Source organism: Tursiops truncatus, chromosome 5 (genome assembly GCF_011762595.2).
Source record: "Tursiops truncatus isolate mTurTru1 chromosome 5, mTurTru1.mat.Y, whole genome shotgun sequence".
NCBI lineage: Eukaryota > Metazoa > Chordata > Mammalia > Artiodactyla > Delphinidae > Tursiops > Tursiops truncatus.
In genome coordinates this window covers 72,899,341-72,922,238 of record NC_047038.1, presented here as the reverse complement: position 1 = coordinate 72,922,238, position 22,898 = coordinate 72,899,341, and the positions used below count along the sequence as shown (strand labels likewise).

The 22,898-nt window shown below is 44.1% G+C and overlaps 1 protein-coding gene across 7 annotated transcripts in view; it reads left to right on the top strand.

The window, feature by feature from the left end:
- LNX1 (ligand of numb-protein X 1) overlaps window positions 1-22,898 on the top strand; it is a 199,962-nt gene that overhangs the window by 82,095 nt on the left and 94,969 nt on the right. Inside the window, exon 1 of one of the 7 annotated variants that reach the window (XM_073805256.1) lies at window positions 12,417-12,733. The exons of the other annotated variants lie outside the window; for them this stretch is intronic. Coding sequence (XP_073661357.1) covers window positions 12,642-12,733 — 92 coding nt within the window. The 5' untranslated portion in view covers window positions 12,417-12,641. Of the gene's footprint in view, window positions 1-12,416; window positions 12,734-22,898 lie in introns of those variants that run through there. 7 annotated transcript variants of the gene reach the window in all.

Here is a 22,898-nt window from a genome sequence, read left to right as displayed (position 1 = left end):
TTCATTAGGTCCCATTTGTTTATTTTTGTTCTTATTTCCATTACTCTAGGAGGTGGGTCAAAAAAGATCTTGCTGTGATTTATGTCATAGAGTGTTCTTCCTATGTTTTCCTCTAAGAGTTTTATAGTATCTGGTCTTACATTTATGTCTTTAATCCATTTTGAGTTTATTTTTGTGTATGGTGTTAGGGAGTGTTCTAATTTCAGTCTTTTACATGTAACTGTCCAGTTTTCCCAGCACCACTTATTGAAGAGGCTGTCTTTTCTCCATTGTATATCCTTGCCTCCTGTGTCATAGATTAGTTGACCATATGTGTGTGGGTTTATCTCTAGGCTTTCTATCCTGTTCCATTGATCTATATTTCTGTTTTTGTGCCGGTACCATATTGTCTTGATTACTCTGGCTTTGTAGTATAGTCTGAAGTCAGGGAGTCTGATTCCTCCAGCTCCGTTTTCTTCCCTCAATACTGCTTTGGCTGTTCGGGGTCTTTTGTGTCTCCATACAAATTTAAAGATTTTTTGTTCTAGTTCTGTAAAAAATGCCTTTGGTTATTTGATAGGGATTGCATTGAATCTGTAGATTGCTTTGGGTAGTATAGTCATTTTCACAATATTGATTCTTCCAATCCAAGAACATACTATATCTCTCCATCTGTTGGTATCATCTTTAATTTCTTTCAACAGTGTCTTATAGTTTTCTGCATATAGGTCTTTTGTCTCCCTAGGTAGGTTTATTCCTAGGTATTTTATTCTTTTTGTTGCAATGGTAAATGGGAGTGTTTCTTTAATTTCTCTTTCAGAATTTTCGTCATTAGTGTATAGGAATGCAAGAGATTTCTGTGCATTAAGTTTGTATCCTGCAACTTTAGCAAATTCATTGATTAACTCTAGTAGTTTTCTGGTGGCATCTTTAGGATTCTCTATGTATAGTATCATGTCATCTGCAAACAGTGACAGTTTTACTTCTTCTTTTCCAATGTGTATTCCTTTTATTTCTTTTTCTTCTCTGATTGCTGTGGCTAGGACTTCCAAAACTATGTTGAATAATAGTGGCGAGAGTGGACATCCTTGTCTTGTTCCTGATCTTAGAGGAAATGCTTTCAGGTTTTCACCATTGAGAATGATGTTTGCTGTGTGTCTGTCATATATGGCCTTTATTATGTTGAGGTAGGGTCCCTCTATGCCCACTTTCTGGAGAGTTTTTATCAGAAATGAGTGTTGAATTTTGTCAAAAGGTTTCTGCATCTATTGAGTTGAACATATGGTTTTTATTTTTCAATTTGTTACTGTGGTGTATCACATTGATTGATTTGCGTATATTGAAGAATCCTTGCATCCCTGGGATAAATCCCACTTGATCATGGTGTATGATCATTTTAATGCGTTGTTGGATTCTGTTTGCTAGTATTTTGTTGAGGATTTTTGCATCTATAGTATCAGTGATTTTGGTCTGTAATTTTCTTTTTTTGTAGTACCTTTGTCTGGTTTTGGTATCTCATAGAATTAGTTTGGGAGTGTTCCTTCCTCTGCAATCTTTTGGAAGAGTTTGAGAAGGATGGGTGTTAGCTCTCCTCTAAACGTTTGATAGACTTCACCTGTGAAGCTATCTGGTCCTGGACTTTTGTTTGTTGGAAGATTTTTAATCACACTTTCAATTTCATTACTTGTGTTTGGTCTGTTCATATTTTCTATTTCTTCTTGGTTCAGTCTTGGAAAGTTATACCCTTCGAAGAATTTGCCCATTTCTTCCAGGTTGTCCATTTTATAGGCATAGAGTTGCTTCTAGTAGTCTCTTAGGATGCTTTGTATTTCTACTGTGTCTGTTGAAACTTCTCCTTTTTCATTTCTAATTTTGTTGATTTGAGTCCTCTCCCTCTTTTTCTTGATGAGTCTGGCTAATGGTTTATCTTCTCAAAGAACCAGCTTTTAGTTTTATTGACTTTGCTATTGTTTTCTTTGTTTCTATTTCATTTATTTCTGCTCTGATCTTTATGATTTCTTTCCTTCTGCTAACTTTGGGTTTTGTTTGTTCTTCTTTCTCTAGTTCCTTTAGGTGTAAGGTTAGATTGTTTATTTGAGATTTTTCTTGTTTCTTGAGGTAGGATTGTATAGCTGTAAACTTCCCTCTTAGAACTGCTTTTGCTGTATCCCATAGGTTTTGGATTGTCATCTTTTCATTATCATTTGTCTCTAGGTATTTTTTTATTTCCTCTTTGATTTCTTCAGTGATCTCTTGGTTATTTAGTAACATTGTTTAGCCTCCATGTGTTTGTGTTTTTTACGTTTTTTTCCCTGTAATTGATTTCTAATCTCATAGCGTTGTGGTCAGAAAAGATGCTTGACATGATTTCAATTTTCTTAAGTTTACCGAGGCTTGACTTGTGACCCAAGATGTGATCTATCCTCGAGAATGTTCCGTGCACACTTGAGAAGAAAGTATAATCTGCTCTTTTTGGATGGAATGTCCTATAAATATCAATGAAATCTATCTGGTCTATTGTGTCATTTAAAGCTTGTCTTTCCTTATTAATTTTCTGTTTGGATGATATGTCCATTGGTGTAAGTGAGCTGTGAAAGTCCCCCAGTAGTATTGTGTTACTGTCGATTTCCTCTTTTATAGCTGTTAGCAGTTGCCTTATGTATTGAGGTGCTCCTATATTGGGTGCATATATATTTATAATTGTTATATCTCCTTCTTGGGTTGATCCCTTGATCATTATGTAGTGTCTTTCTTTGTCTCTTGTAACATTCTTTATTTTAAAGTCTATTTAATCTGATATGAGTATTGCTACTCCAGCTTTCTTTTGATTACCATTTGCATGGAATATCTTTTTCCATCCCCTCACTTTCAGTCTGAATGTGTCCCTAGGTCTGAAGTGGGTCTCTTGTAGACAGCATATATATGGGTCTTATTTTTGTATCCATTCAGTGAGCCTCTGTCGTTTGTTTGGAGCATTTAATCCATTCACATTTAAGGTAAGTATCGATATATATGTTCCTATTACCCTTTTCTGAATTGTTTTGGGTTGGTTTTTGTAGGTCCTTTTCTTCTCTTGTGTTTCCCACTTAGAGAAGTTCCTTTAGCATTTGCTGTAGAGCTGGTTTGGTGGTGCTGAATTCTCTTAGCTTTTGCTTGTCTGTAAAGCTTTTGATTTCTCCATCGAATCTGAATGAGATCCTTGCCGGGTAGAGTAATCTTGGTTGTAGTTTCTTCCCTTTCATCTCTTTCAGTATATCATGCCACTCCCTTCTGGCTTGTAGAGTTTCTGCTGAGAAATCAGCCGTTAACCTTATGGGAGTTCCCATGTATGTTGTCTTTTTTCCCTTGCTGCTTTCAATAATTTTTCTTTTTCTTTAATTTTTGCCAGTTTGATTACTATGTGTCTCGGTGTGTTTCTCCTTGGGTTTATCCTGTATGGGACTCTCTGCACTTCCTGGACTTGAGTGGCTGTTTCCTTTGCCATGTTAGGGAACTTTTCAAGTATAATCTCTTCAAATATTTTCTCGGGTCCTTTCTCTGTCTCTTCTCCTTCTGGGACTCCTATAATGCAAATATTGTTGTGTTTAATGCTGTCCCAGAGGTCTTTTAGGCTGTCTTCATTTCTTTTCATTCTTTTTTCTTTATTCTGTGCCGCAGCAGTGAATTCCACCATCCTGTCTTCCAGGTCACTTATCCGTTCTTTTGCCTCAGTTATTCTGCTATTGATTACTTCTAGTGTATTTTTCATTTCAGTTATTGTGTTGTTCATCTCTGTTTGTTTGTTCTTTAATTCTTCTAGATCTTTGTTAAACATTTCTTGCATCTTCTCAATCTTTGCCGCCATTTTTTCCCCAAAGTCCTGGATCATCTTCACTATCATTATTCTGAATTCTTTTTCTGGAAGGTTGCCTATCTCCACTTCATTTAGTTTTTTTTCTGGGGTTTTATCTTGTTCCTTCATCTGGTACATACCCCTCTGCCTTTTCATCTTGTCTATCTTTCTGTGAATGTGGTTTTTGTTCCACAGGCTGCAGGATTGTAGTTCTTCTTCCTTCTGCTGTCTACCCTGAGTGGAGGCACTCTTCGTTGCGGTGCACGGGCTTCTTATTTTAGTGGCTTCTCTTGCTTTGGAACATGGGCTGTAGGCATGTGGACTTCAGTAGTTGTGGCACGTGGGTCAGTAGTTGTGGCTCGTGGGCTCTAGACCCCAGGCTCAGTAGTTGTGGTGCACGGGCATAGTTGCTCCATGGCATGTGGGATGCTCCTGGACCAGGGCTCAAACCCATGGCCCCTCTGTTGGCAGGCGGATTCTTAACCACTGCACCACCAGGTAAGTCTGCTTATCTTTTTTTTTTTTTTTTTTTTTGCAGTACGCGGGCCTCTCACCGTTGTGGCCTCTCCCGTTACGGAGCACAGGCTCCGGACGCACAGGCTCAGCAACCATGGCTCACGGGCCTAGCCGCTCCACGGCACGTGGGATCTTCCCGGACCGGGGCACGAACCCGCGTCCCCTGCATTGGCAGGCAGACTCTCAACCACTGCGCCCCCAGGGAAGCCCTGCTTATCTTTTTATGTAAGGAAAAAATGTCTCCCACTTTGGCCCATGATTATTAGAATTTTCTCTGTATGAGAATTGGCAACATCCAACTCTCCTTTGAGGAGATGTGAGGTATTTTCAACTAAGTTTTTAAAAGGAGAAATTTAGAAACCTTTTGTCCTTCAAGCGATTTGTTCTGCAAATTTTTCAGCCAAGGTACACACACTGGTGGTAGAACACTGGTCTGACCGCTCCTGCTGGTGGCCAACATCACCCACTCCACCTGTCCGCCTCTTACTTCGTCCACTCACATTGTCATGGTCCTGAATGTTCCTCGTGTGGACGGCCCAGGGGCACCCCTGGGTCTTGGGTATAGGAGTTACTCTCTTAGAGCATTTAAGGTGCTTAATAAAGCGTGAACAATAATACCACAGTTATTTTGTAAGAGGAAATTTGGAAGCTGGTATTTATCTTGGTTCCTGTTGTAACAAGGGCAAGAGGCAGGTGCAGGTGTTTTTTGTAAAGGTCACATTCCTTAAGTCATGAATCTGAGTCTTTGTCTTTGCGCACACACAGAATCCCTAACATGGAAGTTTGCGTCCAAAGCAATGGCCTGGGTGTAATGCTTCACACATGTTTTCCGTATAATTACGTCAGTGAATTCACTTTTCTCCCCTAAGATGTTGCACCAAATGCATCTATCTCAGGTTTCTGGGCTGCCTCTGACCCTCTGTGATTGTTGGTGTGTAAACTAGGATGTGGCTCTTCTCTGATTGCCCGGAAGGAAGTTGGCCAGAGGAGAAGGGGTAAGGGGGTCTATGTGTGACTTTTGCTGCAAGTTTTACCCAGGTAGGAGAGGCATTGTCTGGAGGGGGAGTTGGTCTGGGGTCAGAGGTTAGATGCAGATAGATGCTGATGGGGGACCAGAGCCACGACTGAGGTCACACTGGGTAGGGGAAGTGAGGAGATGAGGAAGAGAAAGGCTCTGGTAGACCTCCCTCCCACCTTCCTGTGTTCCCGATGTTTGCCGTCTATATATTTGTTTTGGGAGGTGTATTCGTTTCCTATTGCTGTTCTAACAAATGATCACAAACTTAGTGGCTTAAAACAGTGCAAGTGGGCTTCCCTGGTGGCGCAGTGGTCGGGAGTCCGCCTGCCGATGCAGGGGACACGGGTTCGTGCCCCGGTCTGGGAGGATCCCACATGTCGTGGAGCGGCTGGGCCCGTGAGCCATGGCCGCCGGGCCTGCGCGTCCGGAGCCTGTGCTCCGCAGCGGGAGAGGCCACAGCAGTGAGAGGCCCGCATACCGCAAAAAGAAAAAAAAAACAAAAAAACAAAACAGTGCAAGTGTGTTATCTTCCAGTTCTGAGGATTCAAAGTCCAACACGGGTCTCACTAACATCAAGGTGTTGGGAGGTTAGTTCCTTTTGGCTCTAGAGGAGAATCCCTTTCCTTACGGCCTCCAGCTTCCAGAGGCCACCTGTGTTCCTTGGCCTGTGGCCTCTTTCTCCATCTTCAAAGCCAACAGCGTAAAATCTCTCTCTCTCTTCTCCCACCTTTCCCTTCTTTCTCTCTGTCTCTCTCCTCTCCTTCCATCACCACATCTCTTTCTATGACTAATCCTCCTGCCTTTCTTGTATAAGGACACTGGGATCCAGTCAGTGAATCCACCTGGATAATTCAGGCTCCTTTCCTCATCTCAAGATTTAACTTAGGGCTTCCCTGGTGGCGCAGTGGTTGGGAGTCCGCCTGCCGATGCAGGGGACGTGGGTTCGTGCCCCGGTCCGGGGAGATCCCACGTGCTGCGGAGCGGCTGGGCCCGTGAGCCATGGCCGCTGAGCCTGCGCATCCGGAGTCTGTGCTCCGCAACGGGAGAGGCCACACCAGTGAGAGGCCCACGTACTGCAAAAATATATATATATGTTATATTTGTTAGTCATCAAATGCTTAATATACACTTCCTTCCCTCAGGCTTCCTGAGCATTAGCCAGGATTCAGAATTTGGAGCTAATCCAGAGCCTGACTCTAGAGCCCTCTTGGGCCTTGGGCCTGTGACTGGGTGGGTAGACTACCTCTTCCTCCCCTTAGAAGAGAGGTTAGATTAAGTAGTTACTTAATACAAAAGTAATTAAGTAGTTACTTAGTTACCTCTGGAGTCCCTTAAACTAGGAAAACTCAGAGGTTACCAGAAGGCAAGTGTTTGCCTTACGTTCCCATATGACGCCTCCAGGCTGGTGGCTGCTTGTGTGTGAGTGTGGTCATATGTTTGTACTAGAAGACAGATTTATTTATCATTTTTGCATTCTTGGTTTCAGTATTTAAAATGTAATGAGTTAAAAAAAATATTCTTTCGGACTTCCCTGGTGGTCCGGTGGTTAAGACTCTGGGCTTCCACTGAAGGGGACATGGGTTTGATCCCCGATCAGAGAATTAAGATCCCGCATGCAATGCGGTGCAGCTAAAAAAAAAAAAAAAAAAATTCTTTGGCTGATGGCGCTTTGATGAATATAAACTAGGCAGGCTGAGAATCGACCTAGAATAGAGAACTTCACTGTAATTCTGGCTGAGAACCACCGGGAGACCGATGTGGACCCACACACGCCCTTCCAGGGGGTCCTAGAGAGCTAACGGTTCAGGGCTTCATGAGAAACTCCGCATGTAGGTTTCTCCAACTGTACAATGGGTATTTATGTCAGTTGGCTCCTTGGATACTAAGCTCTTGCAGAAATGAATCACATTTAGAATGTTTCCATTGTCCCTTTAGAAAAGAACATGTGTTCGAGAACTGTTTTCCCAAGGTCTCTGTTCATGGCCTGTCCATAGGATCACGCTAATAAGAACAGTAGACTTGAGCCAGGGATGCTGGCTGTTTTTCTGCAGAATTCATGGCATTTGTAAACATCGTTACCCTACTACTTCAGACCCTGGGTTGAATGTAAATCCTGAAGTCAAACGTGTAGGACCAACTGTGAGTGTGCATGCCTAGTTGGACCAGCAATGACGTGGACAACTATCTCTGACTTCCGACTAGAGGGTTCTTCTGTGGAAGTAGATCTGAGCGTGTGAGCTAATGTTTGGAATTTTCTGGATAATTCTGTTGACTTCTGCCCTCTTAGATGCTAGCAGACTCCTGTCACATGAGTCTACTCTAAAGAATGCCCACGAGGGCGATGGGCTTGTTGAGTCAAATGGCAGCCTCCCCAACCAAGGGACGTTGGCAGTGGACATGGTGAGGGCACAGTAGAGGGTCAATTCAATGCATCTCTCTTGACCCAGACCAGCAGTGAGAGGGCACGTGGAGGCGAAGCTTTTCCTTCCTTGATCCTGAGTGGGAGTTATCTTAGCCTCAAGGCTACAGCTTTATGCAATATCATCATCTGCATATATAATATTTATCAAGGATCCACCACAGGCCAGGCCCAGAATGAAAGAAAAATCTATATAAGCCATGATTTCTGCCTCTGAGCAAATGACCTTTGAAAGGTAAAAGAGAGAATTTGAAAACACATACACATTGAATTTTTTCATGGGACAAGTCACGTTGCTCTAGAGTTTCTGTCTCATGGAAGATAATAAAAATGGGAGATAGTGAAGTTGACCCTCCTTCAGCATTTACTGGCATGAATAAAGAGCTCATTGTTCAGTGTTTTGAAAACATCCCTGAATGAAAACGTGATGCATTAGCACACCTGACTGAAGGTTCTCTAGAGGTTATTTTCTTGATTAACTTTAAGCCCAATGTCCTGGAACTTTCTTCCCCAAAGGCCTACCCTGGAACCTCTCCTGACCTTTTCTTCTATCAGGGGCCCTTTTCTGGAGTGTGTTCCATAAACACAGGCTCAGCTAGCTGCCTACAGGGCAGGGAAGATTTTACTGCCAGAGTGAAGGTCTGGGGAGTATTACCCTACGGAAAGGTGGGCAGGTGACAAGTCATGTTGGCCATTTCAGCCTGGGTCAACATCTCCACCCTAACTGTGTTTGACATACATCCTTCATGTGACTTTCTAACCGTGAACTCAATTTTCTCCTGGCCCCACCTGGCTGAGGTCTGCTCTTTTAGCTCTCCTGGGCACAAAAGAGATGGGGCAATGCCTTTGCGTTACTTTCTGAGAGAACCATTGAGTGCCCATCAGATTATGCTCCAAGCAATTCTTTAAAGAAACCACAGGCTCCTGGGCACTTATTTCCAGAAATCTTCCTTACCTTTTTCCTTTCTTCCTGGACATTTTATTATCCATCCATGTACATGCTCAGTCTCTGCCATCACTCTCATAAAGTATGAAGTCCTTTTTTGCTAATTTGCCTCTGATCAAGAAAGATTGGTCCAAAAAATGGTCTCTTTAACTGAGTTGAATTCTCTTTCATTCAACAAATATTTATTGAGCATCTACTGCATTCTAGGCACTGTGGTGAGGACACAATAGAGAACAGGACCAGTAGAACTCCTGCCCTAAACGAATTCCCTGTCTAGTGAAGAGAAAAGAGACAGGAAAACAGGAGGTGATTGGTGATGGGTGATGTCTGAGCTGACATTTAAGGATAAATAGGACTCAGGCAGGCAGAGCCTGGGTGCATTGATTAGGGTTAGGACTGTTTACTAGCAAGGAAGCTACACAGCAATCCATGAGCATTTGAAGGTAGGATTTTATTTGCAAAAGATTGTATTAGGTAGGATTATATCTGATGGCAGGTAATAAAAAATTCAGGTTATATTGTTCTAACTATGTAAAAGTTTTCTTGTTCTCATTTAACACAAAGTCAGGGGCTAGGAAGCCCACAACTAGTATGATGTTGCCATGATGCCGTCAGGAATCCAGGCTCCTGATTTTCGATTAGCATTCATCCTCAAATTTGTCACCTCATGACCGCAAGATGGCTGTTCAAAATCTGTCATCACATCCAAGTTCCATGCGGAAAGAACCAGGCAGGAAGGGCAAAATGCAATGTACAAACTGAGACTCCCTCCTTTAAAGAGCTTTCTGGGATGCCTAACCCAGTCATTTCTTCTTATACCTCATTGGCTAGTATCATGTTACATGGCTGCCTATCTATAGGAGAGGCGAAGTGCATCACCACCACGAACAAAACCTGGGTGCTGTTCAAAGGAAGAAGAGTAGGGCTTCCCTGGTGGCACATTGGTTGAGAGTCCGCCTGCCGATGCAGGGGATGCGGGTTCGTGCCCCGGTCCGGGAGGATTCCACGTGCCGCGGAGCGGCTAGGCCCGTGAGCCATGGCCGCTGAGCCTGCGCGTCCGGAGCCTGTGCTCCGCAACGGGAGAGGCCACGGCAGTGAGAGACCCGCGTACCGCAAAAAAAAAAAAAAAAAAAAAGGAAGAAGAGGAAATTAGATATTGGATAAGAGACCAGCAGTTTCTGCAAGAGCGACAGAAGCAAAAACAAAAAACAATAACTTCATTTTTATATTGCATCATATATCCATTACTGCATCTTATCCTATGGAAATACAAGGAGGTGGAAGGCAGACATCCTTCTTTTTTCACAAAGACTTGGAGAAGCAATCTGACCTTACCAAGGTTATCAGAAATACAATCCAATACACTCTGAAGCCCACAGTATGTGTTATATATGAAATTGTTTATGAGTTATGCTCTATACAGTAGATCTTGGACATTCAAGAAGAGTATGTCCCAGGACTCTGAAACTCTATATTCAAGAAAAGACTGTAACATGCCACATCCCTAATAGAGCAGCAGGAAAGAAAGGTCAGGACCAGAATAGCAAAGCCTCTTGAAAATAGATGCTGAGCTAGCTGCCAGCTAGGCTTATCCACTATTACTAGTGGCTGTTAATAACAGCATTTATAACAATAGCTAACACTCATTGAGTCCTTTGTTCTTACAGGCATTATTTCATTCCACCTTCGTAACAACACTGTGAGTTAAGCATACTATCATTGTCTTTCCTCTACAGAGGAGGATATGGAAGTTCAGAGAGGTTAAGCAACATGCCCAGTGTCACACAGCTCATTCGTGGCAGAGCTAAGGTTCAGATTCAAGCCTGTTTGACTACAGCATCTAAATTCCAAACCTAATTTCCTTTTTACGGCTCTTCACTGGATCTGACTCACTCTTGCATACCAGACAAAGAGAATGGAATTCAAATTAGGACCTCAAAAAATTATAAATTAATAGATGCCATGCTTTCTCAAGGTTGCTTATCTTCAGATCTAAAGTGTCGGAGTTAAATCTGTACATTCTCAGGGTCTACCGTAGTTAACTCTTTCAGCCCTGCCTTGGGTGAATGCAGATCTCTGATGCCAAATTCCCTCTGACTACACTATTTATTGCACGTGGTCTCATCCCGGAGATTTTTGTCTGGTCTTCTTCCTGTGAAGTGGAGTTTGCTGTAATTGCTTGGTTGTCATTAATGTAACTATCCCTTTGAGCCATTTCTTTTTTTTTTTAATCTTTATTGGACTATAACTGCTTTACAATGGTGCATTACTTTCTGCTTTATAACAAAGTGACTCAGTTATACATATATATATGTTCCCATATCTCTTCCCTCTTGCGTCTCCCTCCCTCCCACCCTCCCTATCCCACCCCTCTAGGTGGTCACAAAGCACCGAGCTGATCTCCCTGTGCTATGCGGCTGCTTCCCATTAGCTACCTATCTTACGTTTGGTAGTGTATATATGTCCATGCCACTGTCTCACTTTGTCACAACTTACCCTTCCCCCTCCCCATATCCTCAAGTCCATTCTCTAGTAGGTCTGTGTCTTTATGCCCGTCTTACCCCAGGTTCTTCATGACATTTTCTTTTTTCTTAGATTCCATATATATGTGTTAGCATACGGTATTTGTCTTTCTCTTTCTGACTTACCTCCCTCTGTATGACAGACTCTAGGTCCATCCACCTCACTACAACTAACTCAGTTTCGTTTCTTTTTATGGCTGAGTAATATTCCATTGTATATATATGCTACATCTTCTTTATCCATTCATCCCTTTGAGCCATTTCTATTAAGGTTTAGGCCTTCAGTTAGCAAAATGGATTTTAATGTTCGTAAATATAATATGAGCTAGAAGGAGAGGAGTCTGGGGCTTCTGTGGCATTCCAGAGCTTAGGCATGCAAAGTAGCCCTAGTGTTAAGATAGACAGTACAGTCTAGAATCACAGATCTCAGTGCTGGAAGAGATGTTATGGCCCAGCCTCTACAGAACCAGGTAGGTAAGGCATTATTAGCTGTATTTCAAAGAGGAGACGACTGAAGCTCAGAGCTTCAGTGAAATGCCCAGAATCCGACAGCTAGTACCAGAGCCTAATTCAGTTATTCAGGGGTTATGCAGGATGAATGGAGTGACTTGTTCTTACAGATCAGGAGCCTATATACACTGTTTGGACAGAATTTTGTCTGTCTGTCAAGGCTCTTTATTAGTCTCAGAGAGAATGACAGCGCCTATTCTGACATAGGGACAGTTTGCAGCTTCACAAGGAAACCATCACTTCTCTCGCCTCTGACAGTGTAGTCAGGACAGCACCAGGTAAAATACCTTAAATGCATATTCTAAATATACGTGTATAAGTGGAGTTGGTTCACTTTAACATTCCTGTGTCACAGTATCCAAAGATTCACATTGAGCTCAGAGCTCCAAGCTGTGTTCTAGAAATGCTGATTTCATCCAGTGTCTTCCTCCAACAAGCTGGAGGACAGCTTCTGAGTATCTGCTTATTCACACGGTGGGCTCTGAATAAGCCATGTTCACGCCCTCTTCCAACACAGATTAGCTTCCCGCCCATCTGCTCCCAGCCAGTGATGTAGATGTACCAGCTGCTTCCCAAGAACCAGTCGGCATCCTGTAGGAGGGGCAGGTCCCTTTCCCAGGTCCCTTTCCCTGCTGCCTGCTCTCAGCCTCAGCCCTCTCGCCAACCACGGTGGGTCCCTCCGTTCTCACTTCTCCCCATCTGAGAATCAGAGCACACAAACCTCTTATGAGCCCATGATTTAGCAGCACAGCTCCAGCTCAGGGCTCTAAGTCTGATTCTCTATGATCTACTGATTGTGGGAACATGGCAAGGGTTGTTTAAAGGGACTGGGCTGGGCTGGGCCCCTGCAGCTGACAGACAGAAGGTGGCTGGGGAAAAAGCTGCCCTCTAATCGGAAAATGAAGGCGCTTCTGTTGCTGGTCCTGCCTTGGCTCAGCCCTGCCAACTACACTGACAATGTGGGCAACCTACACTTCCTGTACTCAGAACTGTGAGTCCCCCTCTCACCGTGCCTGCCTGTGTTTGTGTATTGGGTATGGTCGGGGGTGGGACCTGAGTCCGTTTCTTGGCTGGTATGTCGGTTTAGAGGAATAAATTCCACATGCACTGGATGCACTTGGACGAAACACACTGCCGGCAGTTTAAAGCAGCGTGCTTAGCTGTCTGTGACTTAACAAAAAAACCACCATCTTATTGATGCAGTGCTTTCCCAACAAGGCGTTTTTTTCCCTGCTTCTGTGCCAACACTGCTTTCTCTTTTTTGGTACTCTGCTTTTTCTCAATAGATGTGTCTTCTCTTCCTTCCATAAATAGAACCAAAGAACAGAGGCTGAATGCACAGATGTGCAGTCTCTATCAGGCATTTCTAGTTATGAGCAGATAGCATCCTTTTTTGAGACAGTCGGTCTCCATACCTGCAAACACAAAGAGTATCAGTACAGGGGCAAGATAGCCCTATAGGTAAAAAAAACCTCTACATCCATTTTGTTTTTATTTTTGATAATTTTTATACATGGGAAAGCAGAAAGAACGCTGCAGTGAACACCCACATTCATGTCACCTAGATTTAATGATTAACATTTTGTCACTTTTGCCTCATTTGTTTTATTTTTTTTACAGAAGTGGTTTGGAGTAGATTGCAGTCATCATAACATTTTACCTCTAAATATTTCATTATGCATCTCTAAAAAAGAAAGACGTTTTCCACCATGACCTATGTCCATTTTGTAAGGGGAAATGACTCATGTCTCCAACCTTTAGAGTGATATGTTTCTGGTTCTTTTTTGTTAATAAGCTTTGAAAGAGGATTGCAGACTGATGTGAACAGCTTCTAGCAATCAGGTGAAAGGTGCTGCTGTGTGTGCCTCAGTGTTTGCAGAACTTACAAAAATGTAGTTCTCCTTACTCACCAGAGCGGTAAAAATAGCAAGAGTTGGCTTATGTATAAATCAGAGTCAGTGGGCAAATGAAGAGGACTCTATAAACAGAGTCCAAAGAGCCCAGACTAGAAAAGCTTGACTGGCCAGATTTAGATAGAGATCCCCACATGTTTAGATATAACCAGTGCCTCTGTTATAGTTAGACAGACTAACCAATTTGCCCAGCACAGTAGATGCTCAATAAATGCTCCATAAGTAGAGAAAAGAATGAATGACCTGGGTCTTTGGAGGCACGTCATTCATTTTGAGGACTCTTCATTTCAGGATTTCCTGGTCCTACCTTATTGGAATGTTACCCCAGTCCACCTTGGATAAGAAGGTTCAAAGAGAAAGTACCTAGCTTAAGCCTGAATAGTGAGCATCTCCGGGGTGATGATGACATTGTGGAAGCTTTTCTAGAAAAATATGCAATGGCAGAATTAACTGGGATGGTGAAAAGGCCCTTTCCTCTCTCTTGATGGATGCCGAAGGTACCTATGAAATCTAGTGCCCAAAAGCATTCCTCCCCACCCTTGTCACCGGCACCCCTCCACCTCCACCCCCAGCCCCCATCTGCTATCCTTGTTAGTTGCTGTATTCGTTTCCTAGGGCTGCTGTAACAAATTACATACACAAAACAACACAAATTTATTCTCTCACAGTTCTGGAGGCTAGAAGTTTGAAATCAAGGTGTCAATAGGGCCACACCCTGTGAAGGCGGTAGGGGAGAATCCTTCCTTGCCTCTTCCAGCTTCTGGTGGCTCCCGGCATTCCTTGGCTTGTGGCTGCATCCCTCCAGTCTCTGCCTCCGTCTTCACATGGCCTTCCACTGTGTGTGCTCTCTAATTCTACATCTTCTTCTCTTCTTATAAGGACACTTGTCACTGGAGTTAGGGCCCACCTGGATAATCCAGGATGATCTCATCTTGAGAGCCTTAGCTTAATTGCATCTGTAAGACTCTTTATCCAAGTAGGGTCACATTCACAGGTTCTGGGTGGCATATCTTTTGGGGGCCACCATCCAACCCACGACAGGTGCTAATGAGGAGCCTTTCCATTGAGTTACTTTCTGTTTTATAGCCTAATTAAAGGAAGGCTCTTCATACTGGCTTACCGTTTTCTTTTCTGCACACACATGAATCAAAGGCAACTTCTGTGTTGAATAACTGAGCGAATGCAAGCTGCCCATTCTTTCTGAAATGTGAAGCAATCCAGGAAGCGTGACGCCAGAAAAGTGCAAAGACCATGTTCCCATACTGATTTGACAGAACTTTCTTGGAAGCTTCCAGTTGCTAGGGATGCTTTATAAGAGAATCCTGTGCAGCTGTTACCTGATGCTGCTGGTGATCATGAACTAATTGGTGAATTAATGACACATTGCAGGTACTGTGGCAGGTGCTGGAAGGAATACGGGCAATAAAAAATTAGTCACACTACCCACCCTCTAGGAGCCAAGGATCTGATTGAGAAGACAACATTTATGCAGATAAGAAATATAAACAATGATCCAAGGCATAAGAAGATAAGTCTTTTAAACAGTAGGGCAGGTAACCGGTTGAGAGGAGGTGGAGATTGTGCATTTCGGTGAAACTGATCAGGGCAAGCTTGGGGAGAAGTTGGGGGTTTGAGTCGGATCTTGAAGTAATTAGGGAGGAATTAGGCAGAGTCAGAACTGGAGGGAGAAAGCAGTTTCAGGCAGGGTCAGTTGCACTGGTAAAAAGGGCTAGGAGTTGGCTAACCCTTTGGTTGGTCAGCAAAGGTTTGGAAAACAACTGAGAGCCGTGCGTGGTACCGTGGGTCTGCTCAGCATTCTCAGAGCGGGGGCCATCGGGTGATGAGGTGCTACCATAGGCCGCTGGGATCTCGAAGGTGGAGGGGACTCATTGGGAAGCGTGAGAAGCCAGGCTTCCCCCTGCCACCCTCGTCTGAGCTTTGGCATCCGGTGAGGCTGGCCCTGTGTCCCGAACTTCCAGCCGCAGAGCTCCTCCTGGATTTTCCTTTCTCTCTGACACTAAGGCTCTCTCAGGCTGAGTCCTGTTCCCTCAGGGCCCCACTGGAAAACTGGAGCTAATCCAGTAAACGGATTCAAACTTAAGAGGTGGCACCTAGAGGTCTCAAACTCAAATGCCTACAGGAACCAGGCAGGAGTTATCTGAACATGGGATTCATTCGGGTATAAGACCAGAGGAAGAGGTGAGGCCTCTGAACAACTGCTGAGAAAATACATATATATATATATATAATGTCTGAAGGTATTTAAACCCAAAATAAAACAAAAACACCATGTCCAATCCAGCAGATCGCTTCTGCCCGGTTTGGCCTTGAGGGCCAAGAGTTTATGACCCTGGACAGCTGCTTCTTTAAACATTTCCGTGGACACCTGTTGCCATGACCCAGAGGAGAGTGAATTCCATGGAAGGAGCCTAAAACCAGAATATTTGGTGTAAAGGAGTCCCAGTCAGAGGTTAGGGGACAGGGAGTCTAGGACTACTCCCGGGGTCTACAAAAAACATGCCATAAGGATCAAGGGCAATGCTTTCTTCTACAAGCGCTCACCCGCCGGACTCCCACAAACTCTTTTTGAACTTCCTAGACCCCCAAGCAAATTTATGAAATAGACTTTGAGTCTAGTGGACCTGAGCACGGATCCAGCCTTCTCATCGTTCTGGGGCTATTTACAGCCTCATGCGTGACAAGACTTACAGGTGAATGAAGTCCTTGGAACAGCGGGGGTTCTGAGGACCCCCCCCCCCCACAGAAGAACCGAGGTCCCGCTTTGTCTTTTAAAATGCAGATGTTTGGGCTCTAAATCAATTCGCTAAAACAAAAATCTTGGCAGGGGAGGGTGCATCCGTTTTCATGCTTAAGTTCCCCAGGTGATCCTTATGGAGCCCATCCTATTTTCATGCTTAACAAGCTCCCCCCGTGATTCTTATGGAGCCCATCCTATTTTCATGCTTAACAAGCTCCCCCGCGTGATTCTTATGGAGCCCATGCTATTTTCATGCTTAACAAGCTCCCCGCGTGATTCTTATGGAGCCCATCCTATTTTCATTCTTAACAAGCTCCCCAGGTGATTCTTATGGAGCCCATCCTAGTTTCATGCTTAACAAGCTCCCCAGGTGATCCTTATGGAGCCCATCCTATTTTCATTCTTAACAAGCTCCCCAGGTGATCCTTATGGGCACTATCATTTAAGAACCTTTAGCTTCAGTTCAGATGCAGACTCACTCTGACTCCCCCCCATGGAAGATCGTCTCTGTGCGTCTCCTGTGCTGTGTATCGCCAGCAGCGTTCCTGTCCGTCTCCTCTGCCTGGTGAGTCCTTAGAAGGAGAGCTTTTTGAGAGATGTTAAGTTCTGTACACCCAGCTTCTGTGCGGTATAAGCTTAAGTTGAACTAAATGAAATGGATTTGCCTCATGTCTTGGCTACTTCCTTGGCAAGCTGGCCTATCTCAGGTTTTGCAGGAAGCAGCACTGGGCATGAATAACTGAGAGGGCTGCTTCTGTGGTCAGTGATCTCCCATGGCTTTTGTAACGTTTGTTTAAATATTTTGTTTAGCAAAAATCCCAGGGAAAAACCTTAGAGTTTGGGGGGGTGGTGAGATGCATTTTATGGTCCAGCCCCTACTCTCAAGAGCCATTGACAGAAAATTGAAAGTTTTGTCATCTTTCCTTAGCCTTTCACATTTCTAGCTCCTACAGCCCCTGAAAAGATTTCTTACTTTGTGTCCTATTTTGGTAGATGCTGTGTTCACGCCCATGGTGTAAAGTTTGAGTGAGTTCTGAGTAGGCATACAGTGAGTTGGAGCCCTGTTTCTCAAAGTAGGTAACTGTCCTTTGTTTTAGAGATGAAGGTATCGATAAGGCAGCTAGGTGTGGTCGTTGGGGGATGAGAGGTCCCTGAAACTGGTGCTATTGCTGTAGCTGTGTGGCTTCTCGGAAAGCCAGGGCATGCTGGCTCTCTTTCTAGCTTACAGCCAAACATTCTTGGTTGGGAACCGGCATCACTATGAACAGTATCCATGCCCGTATCTGGAGACAAAAATTACACTCTGTCCCCTGACTCCTGTAGAAACAGTAGCTCTAAGGAGGGAAGGTTTATTCCCCCTAGAGTCTTGTGCTCGGGAAATTAAAATGAACAACTCCAGTTTTGCAACTTGAATCATTTAAGGTTGTGGAAAAATGTCTCCTGGAGAAACTGCCAGGTGCAGCAGGAGTTATGAGGCAGCCCTGTGTGTGTCGTTCCTGGGACACATGTCTCGGGTCCAAGGAGCCCAACCTCCCATAGCCTCCCTGGCAGAACTTCCTTGAAGCAACCTGTAAAACATACCTCTGACAAATCCCACTGTCTTTGTTGGGGTTCACGGGCCAAAAAGAGCCTTAAATCACACCCAGCTGGGCATTCTGGGCCTTTAAATGAGGAGATGGTTTGCCCTGGTCCGACTTCTCCATTTCCCCTTCTCTAGGTAAAGGTCATGCAACAGCACTGGCCTCCTCCCTGCTGGCTTCAGCCAGACTTGGCCATGAACTACACAGCCTGGGGAGGCATCTTTTTTTTTTTTTTTTTTTTTTTTGCGGTACGCGGGCCTCTCACTGTTGTGGTCTCTCCTGTTGCGGAGCACAGGCCCCGGACGCGCAGGCTCAGCGGCCATGGCTCACGGGCCCAGCCGCTCCGCGGCATGTGGGATCTTCCCGGACCGGGGCACGAACCCGCGTCCCCTGCATCGGCAGGCGGACTCCCAACCTCTGCGCCACCACGGAAGCCTGGGAGGCATCTTTTTTTAAGGGCACAAGGCATATCTAGTTTGTTGCTGTTGGATTCTTTCTTGTGTGAATGAGTTGGAAGAGGGTTGAGGGAGAGGAGTGCAGTGGGATGACCTCAGCATCCTTTTCCTCCCCACTTCATTTGCACTGTGTTAACGACTCCCAACACTTTCCAAGTTTAAACCAATAGGGCGAATTCTATGGGTTTGCCAGGAAACGCTTTCCAAGTTGAGTCTCAAAGAAATTGTTTCTTTTTCATCAAAATTGAAGCGGGAAAAAAGAAAAAACTGCTGATCTCTGGATTTTTCTCATCGTATGTTTTGAGAATCTGAAGTTGAGTTTAGATTAGGACTTAGAAGGAAGGAGAGAGAGTTTACAGAGGAAATGGAGTGAGGTGGAGAAATCCTACTCCAATGGAGAGGAGCAAAGCCAGGGCCCATCTGGGTTCAGTGACTCTCAATGTCTTTCAAAGCGTGGCAGCTCCACACATGTCTAATAGGGCATTTTTCCCTAAATCTACAACTTGTGCATTTGGAAGGAAATTGAAGCCGCCTGTTCCTGATTTATTTACACTTCACTCATCAAAATGGTGCTTTGTAATGATTCTTTGTCCAAAGAGCATAGTGATCCCGTTTAATGGTCTTATTTTTCTCCTTGAGAATTAGCAAGTTCTCTTTTGCCAGCAGAAACGCAACACCAGTCCCAAACCATTTGCTTTCTGGTCTAAAAGGCAAAACCCGAGGGCTTCCAGGTACCACTTCAGTGCTTGGCAAATTGTGTCTTTCCTGGTGTCACCTGATTATGTCAGGTGATGAGAGACAGTGGGGATTTTTTTTTATATCAGGCCTCACTGATTGCTTTATGTTTGGTGATTTTTTTATTTTTATGATAAATCTCAGCACAAAAGTAGAGTCTAAGGAATCCCCATGTACCCTAATACCCACCTCCAGTAATTAACAATTCATGGATACCTGTTTTCCTCTATATCCTCCTTTGAAGCACATCTCGAGCATCATACTTCATCTGCTAATACGAAACGTTTTAGTATTTACCTCTAAAGGATAAAGATTCTTGAGAAATGTAACCATAACACTAATATCACACCAAAACAACCATAATGCCTTAATATCAAATATGCAGCCAGTTCAAATTTTCCCTTTTGCCTCATAATTTTTTATAGTTTGTTTGAATCGTGATCTAAATAAACTTTACACATTACAGCTGGTTGCCATATCCCAAGTCCTCCTCCCTTCCCCCTCCAGACTCCATGGAAACAAAGGTGTTCTTGAGGTAAATTCTGAGGAATATAACTTTGGAAAACTCCCGATACTGGGTTAGTAGCTGAAAAAGAAAAATACAGCAATTATTTTAATTTCCTATCAAATTGAAGGAAATGTAAGGAAGACACGGTCCAAAGCACTGAACAATCTTGTGAATTTAACCAAGATGGGTGTTTTTGATGACCTTGTCACCCAGAAGCTTTAAGAGAGGGAACTAAAGAGGATGGGGAAATATCTTTTCCCTAAGGTGATAATCTCCCAATTTTTTTCATCACAGACCTGTATCAATAAATTTGTTCATATGCCTGTCATACGTATGATTATTTATAAATTATGCACATGTAGTACTGTATTATATCCATTATAAGACATACAAAAATATTGTTAAAGGATCAGGAAATTCTACATAAGAGTTCTATTACAGTCTCCCCACATTCCTCACGGGTGTCATCACTTTGGAGACCACCGTGGAGGAACAGGCTCTCTGGACTGGTTGGCATCAGAACACAACCCCTTCATTAAAGTAAACAGGAAATTTCCCACTGCCAGTCTGTGGGATTGGCCTTGGAAGGGCAGGAAATGGCCTTTATCTGCAAGCCAACGAAAATTTGCAGGCGAGAGAATCAGACCTCTTTTCTCCTAGTTATTTTCCCTCTTCTTGACCATCATTCCTTTTGCCTGGCCCATGTGGACCCCACTCTCTTCCAGCTTCCTCTACCCCGAACTGCACCTGCTTTCATAAACCCCAAGAGTGGGTCCAGGGGGGGCTCCAGGGTTATGAAAACTGAAGCATTTATTTTTTAAATTTAATTTTATTTAGTTATACAGCAGGTTCTTATTAGTTATCTATTTTATACATATTAGTGTATATATGTCAGTCCTAGTCTCCCAATTCATCCCACCACCAGCACCCACCCCGCTTTCCCCCCTTGGTGTTCATACAGAAAACTGAAGCATTTAGAGGAGTCCTCTTCAAACAAACAGAATCATGAATCCACACTGGCTAGGTCCCTGGTCAGGTTCTTGGAAGGGCTCATGCGTGCCTTGAGGTATAATCATAGGTCTTAGAGTAACCCCCCTTCCTGTGACAGCACTGAGATACCAACCGTCTGTCTGTGTCCCTCCCCCTTCTTATTTCTCTTTCAGTTCCCTATAGAACTTGCTCTGGGAACTCTGGTGCCCCTCTAAGCCCACTGCTCCTGTGTTTAACTCCTGCCTAACCAGAGCTTTCTTGATGATCAGTGGGCCAAGGGAATACCTGTGGCCCCTTCCCCACCCTCTTCCTTCATTGGCAGTTCTACCCGTAATCAAGTGGCCCACCACTTGAAGGTTGGAGGTGAGATAACTTGGTGATTAAAGGCACATGCTCAGGAGTCAGGCTGACTCAGCCTCCTATTCAGTCTCTGCCAGCTGAGCAACCTTGGGCAAGTTACTTAGCCTCTCTGAGCTTTTTCTCATCTATAAATGAGAGTAGTAACACCTCTCTCACAGATTGTGAGTATTGAATGCAGTTAAATAAAGCATTTAGTACAGTTCCTGGTACATAGCAAACCCTTAAATTATGGGTTTTATTAGTAGTAATAGCAGTAGTTATTAGAACAACTCATCAATTCTAAGATACTTCTTAGTATGGGAGTAGGCTGCATCTTGTAAGTGGCACTATACAAAGATAATGGGAAGTGCTGCTTTTTTCTATTTCTGTAAAATAATGGTGCACCTACAATAGATGGAGTCTTTGATTTAATGACATCTGATAATAACTAAACTTCATCCACTGTGAGCAGGGATGGGCTAAGTTCAGGGAAATGGAGTTGTTGAAACCATACATTCCCTCCCACCTTCCCTCCCTCACTGAAGAGGTAGGTAAGTGCCTTACCTGAGCTGAGAAAGGGGTGACTAGCATTCCTGGGTGAAGCCTGGGGAGGCACCTGAGCCATCTGTCAGTGGATGAGGGCCTCGCCTCCTACACAACTCTGCTTCTGTGGTGGGTCCTTCTCTCTGGACCTTCTTCCACGCTTCCTCCCTGCAGTCATTCCTCACCACTTAGCTCCTTGTTACCTTGATATTGCAGCTCCTACTTCTCTTTTCCTCTTTCCTACCCATCTTCCCCCTTCCCCAGTTTGCACAGGAACGCTGGATCCAGCATGTCTCTGGCTGGTGGAGTCCGTGGCCCAGAGCCATGGTTTTTTTTCGAGCCTAAGGGGGCTGTGGAGATGATCCAGCCCAGTCTGCCCATTTTGTAGAAGAAACTGAGGTCTAGTAATTCACCCAAATAACTCAGTCCTACCAGTAACAAGCTGTGTGACCTCAAACAAGTCATGACATTTTTGGGGAAACTGCTAACGCATTCATTATTCTAATGTTTCCTCAGGAAACAATAAAACTGGAGTTAGTTGTTAAAACTTTAACAGCTTTGGGCAAAGCAATGGCATAGATGTGATATAATGATGCGTGGGACCACACACGTTGCCTTTAAGGAAGTGAGTGTCCTCTGAGGGTATATGAACGCCTGGGCATGCTCAGAGAGGCCTATCATGGGACTTCCTTGATCAATTTTGTACAAATACGACCTGAGGCCATTTGACAATAATACAGCTTCATACTGGAATGTGGCAGTCCAAGGATTTTCACATAATTCCAAGGCTTTCATATACAAATGGTGGCAGCAGAGAGGCGGAGCCCAATCATGAAGCAGTTACAATTAGAACCGTGGCTTCAGAAGTCACTCCGATCTGAGTTCAAGTTCTGGCGCATCACTTACCAGCTGTGTAACTTTGGATAGATTAATTACTTCAGCTGGGCCCCAAGTTTCTCATCCTTACATCAGTTTTTAATGATGGTACCTACCCCATGGGGTAAAAATTAAATATACACACGAAGCACTTAGTAGATGCTTGGAGCATTGCAAGGACGCTGTAAACATTAGCCATGGTGATGGTCAACTACCTCATTTGAACCTCATAGCAAATGTAGTGAATCCCCATCTTATTGATGAGACAACTAAGCATCGCTGAGGTTAAGGAAGTTCCCCAAGATGATCCAGCCATCCTGGAATGCAGGCGTCCTGATTCTAGGACCAGGGCTGCTCTTCCTCTGCATCTCCCTTTGCTGCCATGGAGATGGCGTTGCTGGGGTGTGTCTCGGGTTATTCCAGGCCTTTACAATTCACTAGAGCCAGGCTGGGGGACTG